General features: G+C 41.0%; 1 protein-coding gene across 3 annotated transcripts in view; it reads right to left on the bottom strand.

Annotated features, from left to right (window-relative positions):
* pax1a (paired box 1a) overlaps positions 1-3640 on the bottom strand; it is a 4856-nt gene extending 1216 nt beyond the window's left edge. Inside the window, exons 1-4 of one of the 3 annotated variants that reach the window (XM_031847682.1) lie at positions 3351-3639; positions 2017-2640; positions 887-1020; positions 126-342 (exon numbers count right to left, since the gene is read on the bottom strand). In XM_031847682.1, the coding sequence (XP_031703542.1) occupies positions 126-342; positions 887-1020; positions 2017-2640; positions 3351-3354 (979 nt within the window). In that variant the 5' untranslated portion in view covers positions 3355-3639. Of the gene's footprint in view, positions 1-125; positions 343-886; positions 1021-2016 lie in introns of all 3 variants that reach the window. The other 2 variants (XM_031847681.1, XM_031847683.1) reach the window with 2 other exon arrangements.
* Positions 3641-15991: the final 12351 nt, after the last annotated feature.

Genomic DNA, 15991 nt, shown 5'->3' with positions numbered 1-15991 from the left:
GGCCACATGCCGCTGTCATATAGCCTACAATTATAAGCGCTGTGCGTCTGAGGTCTTGTTGCGCTTACTTTGTCTCCCCCCCCCCCCCCCCCCCCCCCCCCTCCCCTCCCTCCCTCAATACGTACCCTCTCTTGCCTGATGCTTGAAGCTCATCGGCGAGTGGATCTCCCCTGCATGCATGCTAGTCATCCCACCGCCCGGGTGGGACAGGACCGGGCTCTGCGGCTGCCAGTGGTGGTGGCCCGGGGCCACGTAGCCGCCTGCTGGCCCACTGTACACCCCGTACTGGTTGGTGGGAGAGTAAGCACACGCCGAGACATAACTGGACAGTGTCGAGGAGGGCTGCAGGCAAACATAAGACAGGCAGACAAAGTAAGCGCAACAAAACCTCAAACGCACAGCGCTTATAATTGTAGGCTATATGACAGCGGCATGTGGCCTCCAGCAGTGCTTCTCTAAATGGAGTGGTTTACAGGGAGAGGGGAGCAAATTGAGGAATAGATTACATTCACTACAATGTAATTCACCATAAATAAGACTAATTGGATCATGAATGCAGGACTGTCGGTCTCCGTCCTAAAACAGAACACTTAATCAACAGTCATAAAACTATTTAGAGTCTCGGGGTGAAATCTTATCAAGCAGAGAGGTCTGTTGCCTTATATGACTCTGTCTGACGGTCCCTGATATGGAAACTTTTCACAGCTCTGCCACAGGCCTATGCAGCGAGAATACTAATTTGCTTAAGGCCCCTGCCCATTTTGGCACGATACATTTGGACTGTTTATGCAAAGAAAAATGGCGCTATTGTAGCGATACAGAGTGCGCACATTTGGTTTAGAAAGGTCACAGGCTGCGGGCTACACATGTGCAGACATCCATTTACCTGAGCGTATTTTATGTCGGCGTCGATTGCCGATTTGTCGATCCCGTTGACCGAGTGTGCCCCGGGGAAAGCGGCTCTGTTGACGCTACTCCACTCTTCCATTTTTGGTGGATATCCCTCCATCCCAGCAATGGCTGATTTAGAAACATGTAATTTCATGTCAAACATGTATAAAAGGTAGAATTGCCACAGAACAAAAAAGCAGTCTCATTTAGTTTTGATAAATGACGTGAATTAGACATTTAAAATGCTTTCCGCATGAACCTGTCTGGGCTTTAAAATACGTTTCATTTTCAAAACAGCAGGCCGTTCTGAAGTCAGGTTCAATCAAACAATGATATAATTAAATATAAAAAATATCATGTATTTTACAAATGTTTGTAATACGCGTGTATAATAAAATAAGACCTGTTTTTTGATTACACGTTAAAGACACACAAAAAACGATACAGCTGAAAGGAAACAACATTATCAGATAATTATAAATAACGTTCTCTTTTTAAATAAATTATATTAATAATTGTTTAGGTTTATTGTACCTAATAAAATATACCTAATATGTTATCATATATTTGCAACATTATTGTATAAGTAGTAATATCTTTTTCAATGTGAAAATGGAGCTACAAATATAGAATTTGACAGACAATTTGTTTAAATTATATAGGACACTATGACACAAAAAAACACACTGGACCAGGCAACTAAACGCTGGATGAAAACACTGACTACTATGTTGAACTACAGGACCAGAAAGAGACAGACAAAACGCCTGTAGTGACTAGGCCTACTTGGGGGATTGGGGGGGGGGGGGGGGATAGAGCAGGTGAGCAAGGTGTTTGGAAATGCATCATCCCATGAAAAGGCCTATTGTAAGTGGCCTTACTGCTTTTTGGCTAAATGGTGAAACGGAGGCCTGTGCAAATTGTAATGGACACATTGTCCTGCCCGTGTCCACAGAACAGGTTGTACGGAGTGATGTGGCAATTCACCATGCTGAATAACACAATAACCAGCTACACTCGTTTATTAAGCTCTGATTTGAGGACAGAGAGAGTTGTACGGCTCATGGTCCAGAGACGCAGAGTCCTGAGATTTCTCACAGAGCAGAGAGTGTTTGTTTTCCTTACCTGCAGGATCCATGAAGGCTCGTATACCGAGGATGTTGCTGACGGTGTGTGCAGAGGGCCAGGCCCTGGATATGCTCATATGTCCACCCGTCATCGGTACTCCAGGGCTGCCCATTTTAGTGCCAGTGGGGGACATGTTGGGGTAGGAATAAGGGTATATGTGGTTGTAGGAGAGCCCGGCCTGCGCGGAGGCTTGCTTACTGCTCTCATACTGGTTGGGCTGGGAGAGATTTCCAATCTTGTTGCGTAAAATCCTGCTGATCGAGCTGACCGACGGGACGTTATACTTGTCACAAACTCCATCTGCTAAAAGCCTGTCCCGGATCTCCCAGGCAAAGATCCCGGGGTCGCCTTGTTTGTATTCCCTAATGTTTTTCACCACGTTAGGCGTCGTGACCCGTGGTTTGCTCCCACCGATGGCTCCGGGTAAGATGGAGCCGGTCTCGTTGTACCTCGCCAAAATCTTGCTCACGCAGCCGTGCGAGACTCGGAGTTGCCGGCTGATGTCGCAGGGTCTGATCCCGAGCTGAGCCAGCTCCACTATTCTCAACCGTATGGCGTTGGGCAGGGGTCGCCCATTGACGAACACGCCGCCCAACTGGTTCACCTCTCCATAGTTTTGCTCTGCAGGACAATGGAGACACAAGGCACACATTTACGCAGCATGAAGTGAGTAGGCCTATACATGCATTTCTGATAAGGAAATAAAATAGCCTCATGTTGTCATTGTAATGGACTTTTCCTACTCTGCCACACAATGTAATTTCATAAAATAATTATGTCTATTTATTATTAGGAAGCAACTTTAAAATGTGCATCCTGTATCAGTTTGACACAGGCCAGCTCCTGCAATTTACACCATAAAGTGACTTTAACATGTGTCAGCCTACTGGTAACCTCTGGTTGGTAACCAACAAAAGTGTGTACACTATTTGACTATATTAGTTTCCCCTCCGCCATCCCCGAGTACACAACAACTACAACAAAAAAACCACCCGCAACATAAAAAATGGCGAGCATGAGGAATTGACACTCGAGAGCTCTTCGGAGACACACTATTCATGGTGTAATTGGCGGTGTGGTTCCATTTAAGATTTAAAGCCTTAAACATTGCCTGCCTTGACAGAGCTGGAAAAATCCCCCACGATTTAAACTTGACATACTGTCGTCGAAAAGAAACACTCTTCTATTGCTCATTATCTGAACTTGAAGGGAAAAAAATTACAAAAGGTAAAACAAATGCTTATTATTGTCTGTACGCAGGCGTAGTGAGTCTTGATACGCTTGAATAAGGTCCCTGCCAGTGAAGCATGCCGATGGTTACGCGGGCTTACCCATTTGCCTATATGTTTCGAGGTGCCGGGAAATATAGGCGCCCCTTCGAATGGCTGAATGCGTCCGAGCGAAAGCAGAGAAGGAAGGGGAACGGGAGGAATGAGCCCCAGAAGAGGAAAAATAGACCTCTTAAAATCTCCGAGTGCAGCGCGCCCCCTTCAATCTTTTTTTGGAGACAAGTGACTTGCAAGGTACAATGGCACCAGAGCGATCTTCATCCGATAAAAGCAAATTGGAGTTATCCCATGGAGTCCGGCGTTTGCTAGAATTAATTTGACGCGTCCTACACGTCAATCTTCGCTGTTATACGCTGAGCCTCTGCTTTGGTTTCATTGGTCGCCCTGCGCTAGGACCGCTGTCAGCCAATGCAAACCCCATCCGGTTGGAGCTGTGCAGCCTCCTTGAATATTTTGCAAAGGGGAAGTGGCAGAAAGGGAAACGTTTCATCCAACATGCAACCGGTAAGGACATGTACATCATATACAATGGGATGACACCTCCCTGTTTATTAGTGTTTGGCATTGGCGACATGTTTTTAGTGTGCATCAGGGAGTATCAATTTGATGAGAAAAACATCAGCATATACCTGAAAATATCCACCTGTGGATGGGACCTGGCATGTTGGCCAGTCTATTCCATTTGTAGCTATTTTATTTAAATTGATTTATTCAGTTATAAATATAAAAAAAATCTGTTTTTCTGCACATGTTGGACAAACTGAGGGTATCGAGTCGTTTGGCCATCAGAGCCAAAAAGAAACTTGCACACTAGCAGCCTGAGTCTTTTTTTTTTATAAGCCAGTGTTGGGAGCATCAAACATGGGAAGGGGCGCGTGTAATCGATACCTCTGTAGATCGCAGCGCTCCCAGACTATGGGATATCCACTGGATGCCAGAGACTTACATTATCACAGCATGTTTACGGAGTTTCCTGTGCAAGTTTAGAAGGTATCGCTTGCAAAACGTTACAAGTAAAACTTAACAGTCGACCCAATGGTAACAAGGTGCAGTGTCCTTATCCCCCCGCGACCACCTCCACAACCTCCACCCCTCTCCTCTCTGTCTCCTGTCCGCTCCACCATCCAGATCTGGGAGCAGGACACATGGAAAGCATCAGGTTGGGTCAGAGGAGCTGGATGTTGGAGAAGATTGCCTTAAAGCAGTAGATGCAAGTGGTGGAAACTTGTATCCTCTTTTATCGTGGACGTCTGGATATCAAGTGAATTCTCATCTCATTGTTGCATGCTGTATTTGCATGCATGTTGCAGGGTGCATTGGCACACCGGAGGGAACTTCGTCTGTTGCTGCTGAGTATGCATTATTGTTTTAATAAATTGAAGGTGTAATTTTGTCTGGGTCACTGTTGTCCCTCACTCACTCCCTGTCGTTCTCTCTGTCTTTCCATCATTGCTTGGCTGGCAGGACTCCCCTCATCTGGACAACCAAGGAATTGCATGGTTTTGGGTTTACCAGCACAGTCTTACTTCTTTGCCATGTGCAGCATTTTCGGGGTAGGTAAACCACTTTCTGGATGTTTCATTAGAATTTTTTTAAATTTGTTTTACCTTTAGTATTTTATATGAATATCAACATGAGAAGGTGTGTTTGTGTTTACCTCGTAATTGTATTTTGTATACCGTTTTCCGCGTTATTTACTCGTAAATTATTTAATTTAATGTAGTTCTACAACTTTAAAATATATGTATTTTCTCTGTTTTTGCCATGATCATGTATGCATTGTATCACTAGGCTGTAATTAGTTTTGTTTTTTAAATATAATTGTAATTGCATTTACCGAAAGATGCGTCTGTTTTTAAGCAATAAATAGTCATTAGGATTATGAGATTAAATGCAAAAATGAATGTGAGAGAATTTGAATGAGCTAGCTTTTGTTTATTTCTTTATTCACCTTTGCACGTGTGATGGGTTCAAATGCGCACATTCTTAGATACCTAATGTCCCTGTCTTGTGACTGATAATTTCCAGGTTTTTATTTATGAATTTAAGATGTAAAAGATATATAAAAGCCAAAAAAAATGTGCGCTGCAGCAGATTAGATTTTCTACCGTGTACATTTAGGCCATGCAGGTTAGACAAACAGCAGAGAGGTCGGTGGTCTGGTTTTAGAACTGGGACCTTAATCATCGCAATGTCTTTCTCTAAAATGTGTTAGAATACATTCGTGTTGAATTTTAAAGGTGACTATGTTTATTAAAGAATGAAGTAAACGTAAAACAGGTACTTTAAAATAATAACGCACGTGAACACATCCGTTGTTGCGGTTATAGTTTTGCATACATCAGGTGCAGGGCTTTGCAACCGCCTGTTTGTCCTGTGTGACGAAACAAAAACAACCTTGAACGGCTCCCCTCATTTTCAAAGTCTAATCATACAATATGTGCCCACATAAACACTGCGGCATAAACACAAACTCTATTATTCCATTTAAAATCCAATGGTTGAATTATTATATATCTACACCACTGACTTACTGTACAGTATTCTTCTCTTTATGTCCGAGGTGCTCACGTATCCACCGCCATTTCATCAGAGGTGTTCAAACTTGAGATAAACCTTTATCTCTAACTGACATCTCTTGAGACGTCTAAACTAAAATCATCGCCCACATGTCGGCACAATATAGTCATGGAAGGACATTTTAAGGCTGGAGAGCAAATGAAATAAGAGTTTTCCGGTTACAGTAAAGTATAGTATTATAATGGTGTTTGTTTTGTCTAATGATGATCACCGACTTAAATATGAGATTGAAGCATTATAGTATTTACTATTGATTACTTTTTCTCTATTTCAATGATATTAATAAGACTGGGTTCCCAAACAGATGAGGGTTAATTCACATGTCAAATCTTAATGCTTTTGGTGCAAGTAAAACTATTATTTGCTTACATAGAAATCTTGAATTTACATTAATTAATGTCAGCCGCTGTTCAGACTAACGTCCAGATAACGTATCCTTTAGGCCTGTGTTTGGTTTCAATAGGTTGTATCACACTGTGTTCTCAAAAGCATGATTATTTATCTTTCAAAATGGTCCAACGCTATTTCCATTGTTTGTTCAGTTCAGAAAGATTATAACGAATAGCCCACAATTAGGTCTTCAAAGTGTGAAATTTCCTCCCAAATCGCTTTCAGGTGAGACACTAACTTATCCGATCAACACCTGACGCCCGCAAGGTGCGACGACCCCCGTCGGTAAATATTGATGTTGGTTTTAAGTGTCATCGGAGGATTCACTTCCTCAAGTGTGCTTTGTCTTTATAGTTCTGAGGCAAATTCAAAGTTGTATTAGTCATTGTCTCAAAGGGGCCGATAGTGTGCGCGTGTGTGTGTGTGTGTGTATGAGTCTGGAGGTGTGTTCTGGAATTATTTTAGTAATTTTTCAGGCGTAATTTTACTGCAGTTCCTTTATAAACAGTTGTTTTAATGGTAAAATAGCTGGTGTGTGTGTGTGTGTGTGTGTGTGTGTGTGTGTGTGTGTGTGTGTGTGTGTGTGTGTGTGTGTGTGTGTGCATGGCATGTGAAAAAAATGTAGTAGCTGTGATGCATTTAAACTTTAGTACTAAGCAGCATTCTGGACATTGGCTTCTCATCTCTCATCTGTTAAACAACACTGTGCACATGAACGCATCTTTCCCATTTCAACAAAAGCAGAATATGTGTTTTTGCCATGGTTTTAATAAAGAGCCTTTTTCTGGGTGCCCATGTTCTTGATTTAGTGTTTGTGAGTTTAGTGATCTCAGTGCTCAGTGGGGGAATTATTAGACAGGGTCCAGATTGAGAGCAGTTAGCACACCAGGACCATCATGAGGCAATTAGTTTGAAACAAAATGTCAGAAAAAAACAACCTCCTGCTCCATATATTCCCATAAGGATCCAAACAGGCAAACGCATATATAACGATATATGCCGTGGCTGCTCTCTATATCTGGTGCTCAAACAAATGGAGACATTTTCAGCAGCTATTCCGACACTCACCTATTTGTAATACTTTTGTATTGTTAAAACCAACACATTAAACTTAACATGTCACAGTAAAGGTAATAATCCCTTGTTGCTCATTATTAGGAAGGACTGGGGAATTAATGTTTATCCTGTTGGAAGCCAACCATGCCCAGCCTGTAAAGAAACACACCGATTCCTCGCTCAAGTAGACCCCCTCCTCTACAAAAAAAACAAAAAAAACGTTTGTCCACTCCTATCTGATCCAGAGGTGGTGATGTGTAGTTTCTTTGTGCTCCTGCTGGTGAGGTTCTGCTAAAAGGAGGCTTGGAAGGCAGTGGGCTCAGTTCTTTTATAGCCACAAGACCCACTCTGAGCCACAGAACACGCCTAATGAGGGCGTGCAGCAGTGCCATGTGCGACATGCCAGCTTTTACCAGTCTGGGTAATTGCTTGTGACCTTCACTAAACACGTCTCATGTGTCTTCATGTTCTCAGCGTACTTTTAATTGTTACATTGAGGGAGATGCCTGAGGATCATGCATTTACTTTGACTGTTTTGTGGGGAGAAGCAGACATGTCTCCTATTAAATCTTTAGGGAGGCGAGGGGTAAACGTCTTTTTGTTTGTTTTTTGTGTGTGTGAAGAAAGTTAGTTGTGGAACCCTTCTTTGCCTTTACTTGCAGTTATAAAATTTCCAAGATAGTATAATACCTCAGTATATAGCAGACATTTTTCTGTTGTACACATTAGACCACCTAACAAAAATTGCTCAGTCAGAAATGGGTTGTTTCAGTTTGTTTTAATTTCGTACCGCCGGCTGTCCTTGGGAATCCATGACGACTTTGTTGTGTATTGGGGAACAAATCTGGTTTTCATTTGAAGTGGAAACATATCAGAAAAACACAAAGGATTTGTTTCTCTCTGTTTTTCTCTCTCTTGACCAAATATTGTCATCACAAAATATGAACAGACTCAAGCGCGATGATCTCTGATCGGAAATTATGAATTTTTGCAGTATTCACACATGTCTTCTGTTGGTTTTTCCTTTGTAGGACGACACTTGCATCACAATTGTACTTTGCATTATCTAAGAATTTAATCTGATGCCTCATTCAAAATAAAAAAAAGACATGCATGAAACACAAGAAATTAGCTTTAAATGTTTCAAGATGACATTTCTTATCTGCAGTGAGCTTTTCATAGAAGGTGATGCTTGAAACTGGAAATTGTAATTATTTTATCATTTGTCCCAGATTGAGTTTTAGAATCCACTCTAATATGTGAACTCATACAATAAAATTGACTCCGGTATTTAATTGCTCTTAATGTTCCTATAAACAGGGAACCAAAGCTGAGCAAAGGTTAACATAAACATGAGGCTACTTTAAGCATCCATACCAAGTGCAGAGTGTATATTCAAGCACATGTAAGAAAGTGTGAAGGGAGCTCGTGATATTAGCCGTCCACTTCTGCATTACAGCAGCTGTTTCTTCTGGAACATTGTATTTTAGTGCACAGTAGCGATCAACTGTACAAAGACTTATCATGATGCACTTCATTAAGATAAAAGCATGACTTCTAAAAAGACCATAAATTCAGGACGATGCCGATCTGTTCTGGAAATAGAAAAGATAACTAACTCAGACATATCAGTGATAAGTACACTTATGCTAAGCCTCTGTTATCAGACGGGAGTCAGCATAATGAAGACTCAAGGTGTGACCCCTTTATCAGACATGGCTTTAATTCACCATCACAATCTAGATGACGATGGAGTGAACAAAATGTGATGCACATTGAATCAAAAAATAATGGTATGTAACTTCCGACAGATAAAGGAAAAATGTGATATGAAACGAAAATTGAATTATTTCAATTTCTTGGTGAAGAATAACAACTTTTCCCTGTCTTGTACTTTTTCTGGTCTACATTTCCAAAAAAGATCAACAGTGTTGACTTGGCTATTAACTATTCTGTGCCAAGTAATGATAAAATGTGCTACATTATCATATAATGGGCTTATGATGTTCTGTACCTTTTTACATGAGATGTGCTCAGGTAAACTTTGCTGAACTTGGTGCTATGTTTTAAACCAGTGCCCTGACATTTAGACCAAGACCGTGGTCTCCTCCCCAGTGCTGCACGATAATCAAACGGTGTAAAATGGATGAGGAAGAGCTCCCTCTATGGCCAAGAGCAGAAGAGCCCTGCATGCGGAAAAAGTGAAACCAGAGCCAGAAAGCCAGTAAATAAGTGGATCATTTGCATGCATTGCATAATCTAAGAAATTCTAAATAAGAAGTAAAGATAAATGTACTGTTGCAGATGTTAATAACCAAAGGAGCGTTCAGTGTGTCCTAGCGGTCAGGAAGGTTGTAAATGTTGTTCTTGTCTGGGGATGAGGTTGGTTAAAACATCTTAGAGGGAGTCATAAACTACATAAAATATTGAAAAAAATGTATTTTTCATGGGGTTTACTTTCTGATCGAGCTGCATAACTATGTTTTTTTCATTAATACTCACACACATATAGTGTATCCAGTCTGTTCAGCCAGAAATCTGGGCATTGTTACATGCACCTTTTTATACTCACATGCTTGGTTGTTGTTTGAACCTTCGCTGGGCTGGGTCTGTTGTCAATTAAGTGAAGGAACCTTAATTACTTCTGGAGCACTTCAGACTCCATCCACGGCTGCTGCTGTTGGTTCATGCCTGCCCTATTTGGAAATCAGCCCAGGGAGTCAAAGAAACAGCGGGTAACATGTGGAAATTGACATCAACTTTTTTATTCTCAGTTCACAATTCTGCTGTAATGTTTATGATTAACTTTTTACCTTTAGCGTTGGTACTTTTTCTTTCTCTTGCGTTGTCGCTCTCTTACTTTTAGCCTTAAATTAGTTACCTAGATAAAGCTCTGAGACATCTGTAATAACAATAAGCGGTCATTCCTCAAATGACCCTCTTTGAGCTGTAAATCCATTCGTGTGCCATGGATTGCAGTGTTGGTGTAATTCTCTGCTCCTAAACTTAAGAATGCCAGATCTCTAATGGAAAAGCTTGCACAGGGGAGATTCAAGGCCTTCCATCGGAGGCAGTGTGATATCGTTTTCTGCCAAACCAGAAATCACGGCCTTGGACGGGCCTTTTTTATGTCAGGGATAGGGGTACTGTATGTTTTCTGACAGTCGCTCCTTTTAAGATTAATGGGCTTATGAAAACCGTGTGTCTTCTTCCAAAAGCCAAGCTCGATATCAGTCAATGTTGCCAGCATAATCGTGCTGCTCTGACAAAGAAATCCCAAAGACAGATTGAATATTGTCACAACATGGGAGAATCAGAATCTGTGTGTGTGTGTGTGTGTGTGTGTGTGCACAGGCCGAGGGGGCTGGTAGACATACTGGATTTCATTTCTTACTTCTGGGACTACACACATGCCAACAAACTACAGTAATGTGATGCTGCTTTTACACAAAGACTTTTATATTTACGATGCAGCAAATTATACTGCATTTAACAAAGTCAAAATCTAAGTTCATAGATTAACCAATAAGGCAGAAAACCACATGATCTACAAGCCATGTTAGCTCTTCTTCTGGAATATGTAGAGGAGCAGGGATCTATCCTTGAGCTCTATCAGTGCACTGACCTCACTGAACCGCTGCCAGATGCTCATAAATACATTCCCTTATTTCTACCCTTGTGTGGATGCCAGTTCAGCCAGGAAGTGGGTTTGTTTTGGGTGTTCTCGGTATATTCCAGCCAGAGACGTGCTTTTCAATTCTCTCTTTAGAGAGTTGTGCTGGCTTCCTGAAATGCATATGTATTCCTGCTTGTGGTCGTCCGTCACGGTGGTGATCTGTTGAAAGCAGCATAACTCGAGTCCGGTGTCTGCATAATGGCGACTTGTTTGTCCCGACACCCGTGGATTAATCAACTGGACGTCTCTCCTCCGTGGATTGTAGTACAGCACTGTGCGGGTCCAGAATCAAGAGAGCAAACGTGAAAACCGACTCATGACTCGTGGCTAAGTGAGCAGTTACGCCTGCGTCGACCAATGTCAGAAACTCAACCCACATGATTATTTTTTTGGTCACATCTGGACACATTTCCTTTCAGCTTACAAAGTATGCATGTGTGTTTTACAGTTTGCAGATATGTCAGAAATTCTCCATGTCGCTCATCAGCTCTCCATATTTAGAAAGAATATGCATAAAAGCTAATTATGTAGCATTAACAAATTGACCCTGTTGGGTACAATTCAGGCTTACAGTGTGAGCTGGAGATCTCTTCAACCTGCAGCAATGGAATAGGGGACCTTAGCGCACTCATACCGGTGGTGAAATGTCTGACATGTTTGCACTGAGTAGGGACAGACAGGCCTGCAACCAAGCCTGGACTTGCTGGCCAAGAAAAAGGCCCTCATAGCGCCCCCATTTTAACATGCCCCTTCCTGAATGAATGCACTGCCTAACCTTGCACACCCAGTCTCTGGGTTTACACTTATGAAGTGTGTGAAAATATGTAACCACTGTGTGTAAATCCACTTTTACTGTCTGTTGTGTGTTGCTGACTTTGGTACAATGACTGTAAATATAGAAGGAAGTTGGTATGTGTGAAAAGAATAGAAACCAGCTGGGAAAGAAATGTGTGTACAACAGAGAGATGAAAGCGGTGGGAGTGAAAGAGCAGGCAAGGTAAACTGGACAATACTGTACTGTATGTGTGATAATACTCAGAGACTGGACTGGAAATCAAATCAAATTTAAAAAAGTATGAACTATTTCAATTGATAATGTTCAGCCTGTTTTGTTGTGTATCTGGTTTTGGTGAATGCAGCCCAGCAAATGTTTGCGTTTTGCAGTGGTGGAAGAAGTATTCAGTGTATGAAAAATCCTACTGAAGTAAAAGTAAGTAACAGCAAAATGCACTTAAATGTATCAAAGTAAACATACTTGTGTCACCCCTGTGACTGATAGATTATTATGGCATTATTAGATTATTTTAAATGTATAATCTAAATCTGAAAAGTAATAGCTGTAATATGAATGTAGTTGAGTAATAAAGGAAAGTACAGCACTCAGGTAAATGTACTTAGTTACTTCCCCCGGCTAGCCATTGAAGGATAAGGTTTGTTCTTCATATGCGTCTATTCAAAAGTAGGAGTTTATCTGTGTTCCTTTATTTTCTTTAGTGCTGTGTTTTGGGTGTCTATAGATAAATTGTTGTTTGGATGTTTTCTCTGATATAATAAAGAAAGTGGCAGCTGGGCTGCAAGTAACAATTATTTTTATTTTCACTTAGTCCATTGATCATTTACTCTATGAAATGTCAGAAAAACTATACACAAATGTCCATCAAATTTCCCAGAAGCCCAGGTTGTGTCTTCAGATTGTTTGTTTTGTCCTTCCACCAGTCCAAGACACAAAGATGTTCAATTTACAATGATATTAAACACAGAACAGCAGCAAATCCTCACATTTGACATGTCAATGTCTACAAATACTTTGTCAATCAGTTTGTTTATATGCACCTGCGTTACAGTTTGGAATGGATATTTAGATGTTGACTATTCAAAATGTTTTGTATTTTTTCTGCTTCTGCTTATTTTACGTGTCATATCAAATGATAATTAAAACAATAACAGACAACGGAAACGGTTCTAAGCTGCACTGCTATTATTTGTGGTCAAAGTTAGAAACGAGATCACGAGACATGTCAGATATTGTTCCCATGAGATGCAATAATGATGGTGAATGTGGTGGAGCGCACATGTGATGATGTTATTCGTTGGAACAGCTTTGGAAAATGTAAAACGGCAAACCACGATTGCTCAATGTCAGTGTTGATGTGACCGTATTTGATTTGTGTACACCCACATTACAGCTAATTATGTGTTTGGTGAAAGGTCTGGGTGAACGTCTTAGAAGACTTGCATTGTTAGAAGATGTCAAGGAGAGCTTACCTCCATCCGGTGTAATTAGACGACTTTCACAGCCTTTCACATTTGCCACATGAGAAAAATATTCTGCCACCCCTTTGCTGATGAATTAAGTGTGATTCTATTCCGTTTGATGTTATGCTAACAGGTTTGGGTAATCACAGAAGATTTGTCAATGGAATGTCTGAAGGGGTGGAAACTTGTTGTGAATAACTGTGTTGATAAATCAAAGCATCTCTGGTCTAATTCATGGTACAATTATCTTAAAGGAGAAGCTTTTGTGTTTTTTTTTTAAAGTGAGCCCATATGGTGCAGACCACAACCTGTTGCCACATATCCAAAACATCTACGGAGATGGAACTCTGCGCTCAAGTGTTTCCTCCTACAGACAAACGTGTCCCAGACCTCCTGTCCGAGACAGAAAACAATTACAACATCAAATAGAAAGAGTGCGGCGCATTTCCCAGGGTCAGAGGGTTGAGTCTATCCTTGGCAGTGAGCAGCGATACTGGCTGAGAGCCTCCTTCACTCTAAGACATGGCAAGGACTTCCTCATGACATAGTGCACAGGATACTTAAGGATACCAAGATGAAGCCATGTTGTGGACTGAAAAGCAAGGCATTCCTGATCTTTGTCATTGTAATGATACTGATTGCAATACAAATGATGATATGTGCATGTGGATATTAAACAATTAAGTGGAGTGTATCTATTTCTTTTGGAAATATGGGTTAACAAATTAGATTTGAGAAAGAAAATCGAAGTAGAGAGTAGTGGTAGTGACTATAGCCAACATTACTCAAACAGAAGTAAATAGTAGATTTGCTCGGGACTATTTGCAGCCGTGGATTAATACACATTTGGTGCTCTAATGAGTATTTACAATGGCAAGACAGTGTGTGTGGGATTGACTCAAAATATACAGTAGCTAGCACGTTCATCGTAATAGAGGAACATGTCACTCAATGCAACATGGTGACTCAGTGATGTGTTTTTAGCTGGTTTTGGAACAATTGTACAGAGTGATATGTTATATCAGTCTATGCGTATATAGACTGTTATAAATCAATTGTTGGTTTTGGACTTTTGTTAAGAAAAATGCTAGACATTTGACTTGCCCTTTAAAGTAAGCGTCTCAATACATAAGTAGGAGGGTAAATATTCGAGGCCCATGTTATTCTATGCGCCAAGATGTAGTAGAATCTCATCTAAATGACAAATAAAAGGAAAGACCAACATAAAGTGTTGCATCATAACTTTTACACTCCTGCATGTAAGCGTTAATGCTGGGGGAGTTAAGTCGGTGTCAGTGGTATTTCTTCAGCAGGGCTGCGACCTGTCAACAAAGAGGGAGAACGTCTGAAAGTGATACTCACTCTTCAGAGGCCGTTTGACTAAACCAAGCGAGACGTTATTAGCATTCTGGAGCTAAAATGTTTGAGTTAGAGCTAAAATGGATTTGTCACTGTCTCCTTGTCTTCAGATGATTCATTCTGAGCCATTCTCTACCCTCTTTCTCTTTTCCTGAACTTGAGCCAAGACAAGTGCAAGCAAGTCCCAGAGGACAGGTTTGGTGGGCTACTTTTAATAATTTTCTTTTCTCTACACACACACACACACACACACACACACACACACACACACACACACACCACAGGGAGAAAGGCATCAGGTTTTTCTTCTTCTGCTGAATTGAGGAGGAATGAAAAGATAAATGAGTTTTGGAAATAAAAAGTTTTTATTCACATTGTTTTGCATTTTTTATTTATGATTATTTTAGTGTAAAAAATAGGAATTTACTATCATAGATTAAATACATGATGGGAAAGACCAGGTAAGGCACCTTTCAACACTGGCCTGTGACTTTTACTGTGCACTGTGCCCTTAATTCTCTGCAACTTGACAAATTTAGAGACATTCCCGCTACTCTTTTCTTCACTTCATAGCACTCTGGGTCATATCAAGTTCTCAGGGAGAATGCAGATAGCTGCGATAGCATCAACGAGATGGTGCAAAGTGATGACAAGTTTGCAGAATCAGCCTGTCTTACGAGGCGTGGGTCATGAGTGACTGAGAACACGTAGTCGGTCGGTCACGTCATCACCGTTTAGCATTGTCCAGACTACGCCCTGTAGTTTCACGTCTTTCTCTTAGGAAAATGACAAAATGCAGACTGAAGTTTTGGAGGCAGAGCTGCACTGAAGAAATAATGTCAACAATTGAGTTAAACTTCAACAGATGAAGCCAAAGAACCGGTTTTTCTGATTATGTGAGTAATTTTACACAGAGGTTGAGAATAAAGGGACTTGTCACAGAGTAAGCCATTGAGTATGACAATGATCTTCCTGCTAAGTAAAATAATGCATTTTAAGTTATCCATCCTGTCTGGCATTTTAACCTAATTAGCTGTGTAGTTGAGCTACTGTTCTAGCCAATGGGCCTTCCAAGATGAAGAATGTCAAGGTTACAGTCCTAAAAATCAATGATTCACATCTATTTGAGGTTCCGTCTTTGTCCGTAAAGTGTCTCACTTGGATTCCATGAAACTCTTTAGCTCTATCCATTTGTCAACCACTCAACCTGTGATCCTGTACATATCCCCACTGTGGGACTAATAAAGGATTATCTTATCTTATCTTATCTTAATAGCTGCTGCCTGTCAGAAATGCCTTTGTCAAAACATGAACTATCACCAGTCAAACCAAGATTCCTCCTTATTGTTCACCCGTCATGTTTAAA

The sequence above is a fragment of the Anarrhichthys ocellatus genome, unplaced genomic scaffold (assembly GCF_004355925.1).
Source record: "Anarrhichthys ocellatus isolate YVR2014 unplaced genomic scaffold, GSC_Weel_1.0 scaffold7, whole genome shotgun sequence".
Lineage (NCBI taxonomy): Eukaryota > Metazoa > Chordata > Actinopteri > Perciformes > Anarhichadidae > Anarrhichthys > Anarrhichthys ocellatus.
This window is presented reverse-complemented; position numbering and strand designations above follow the sequence as displayed.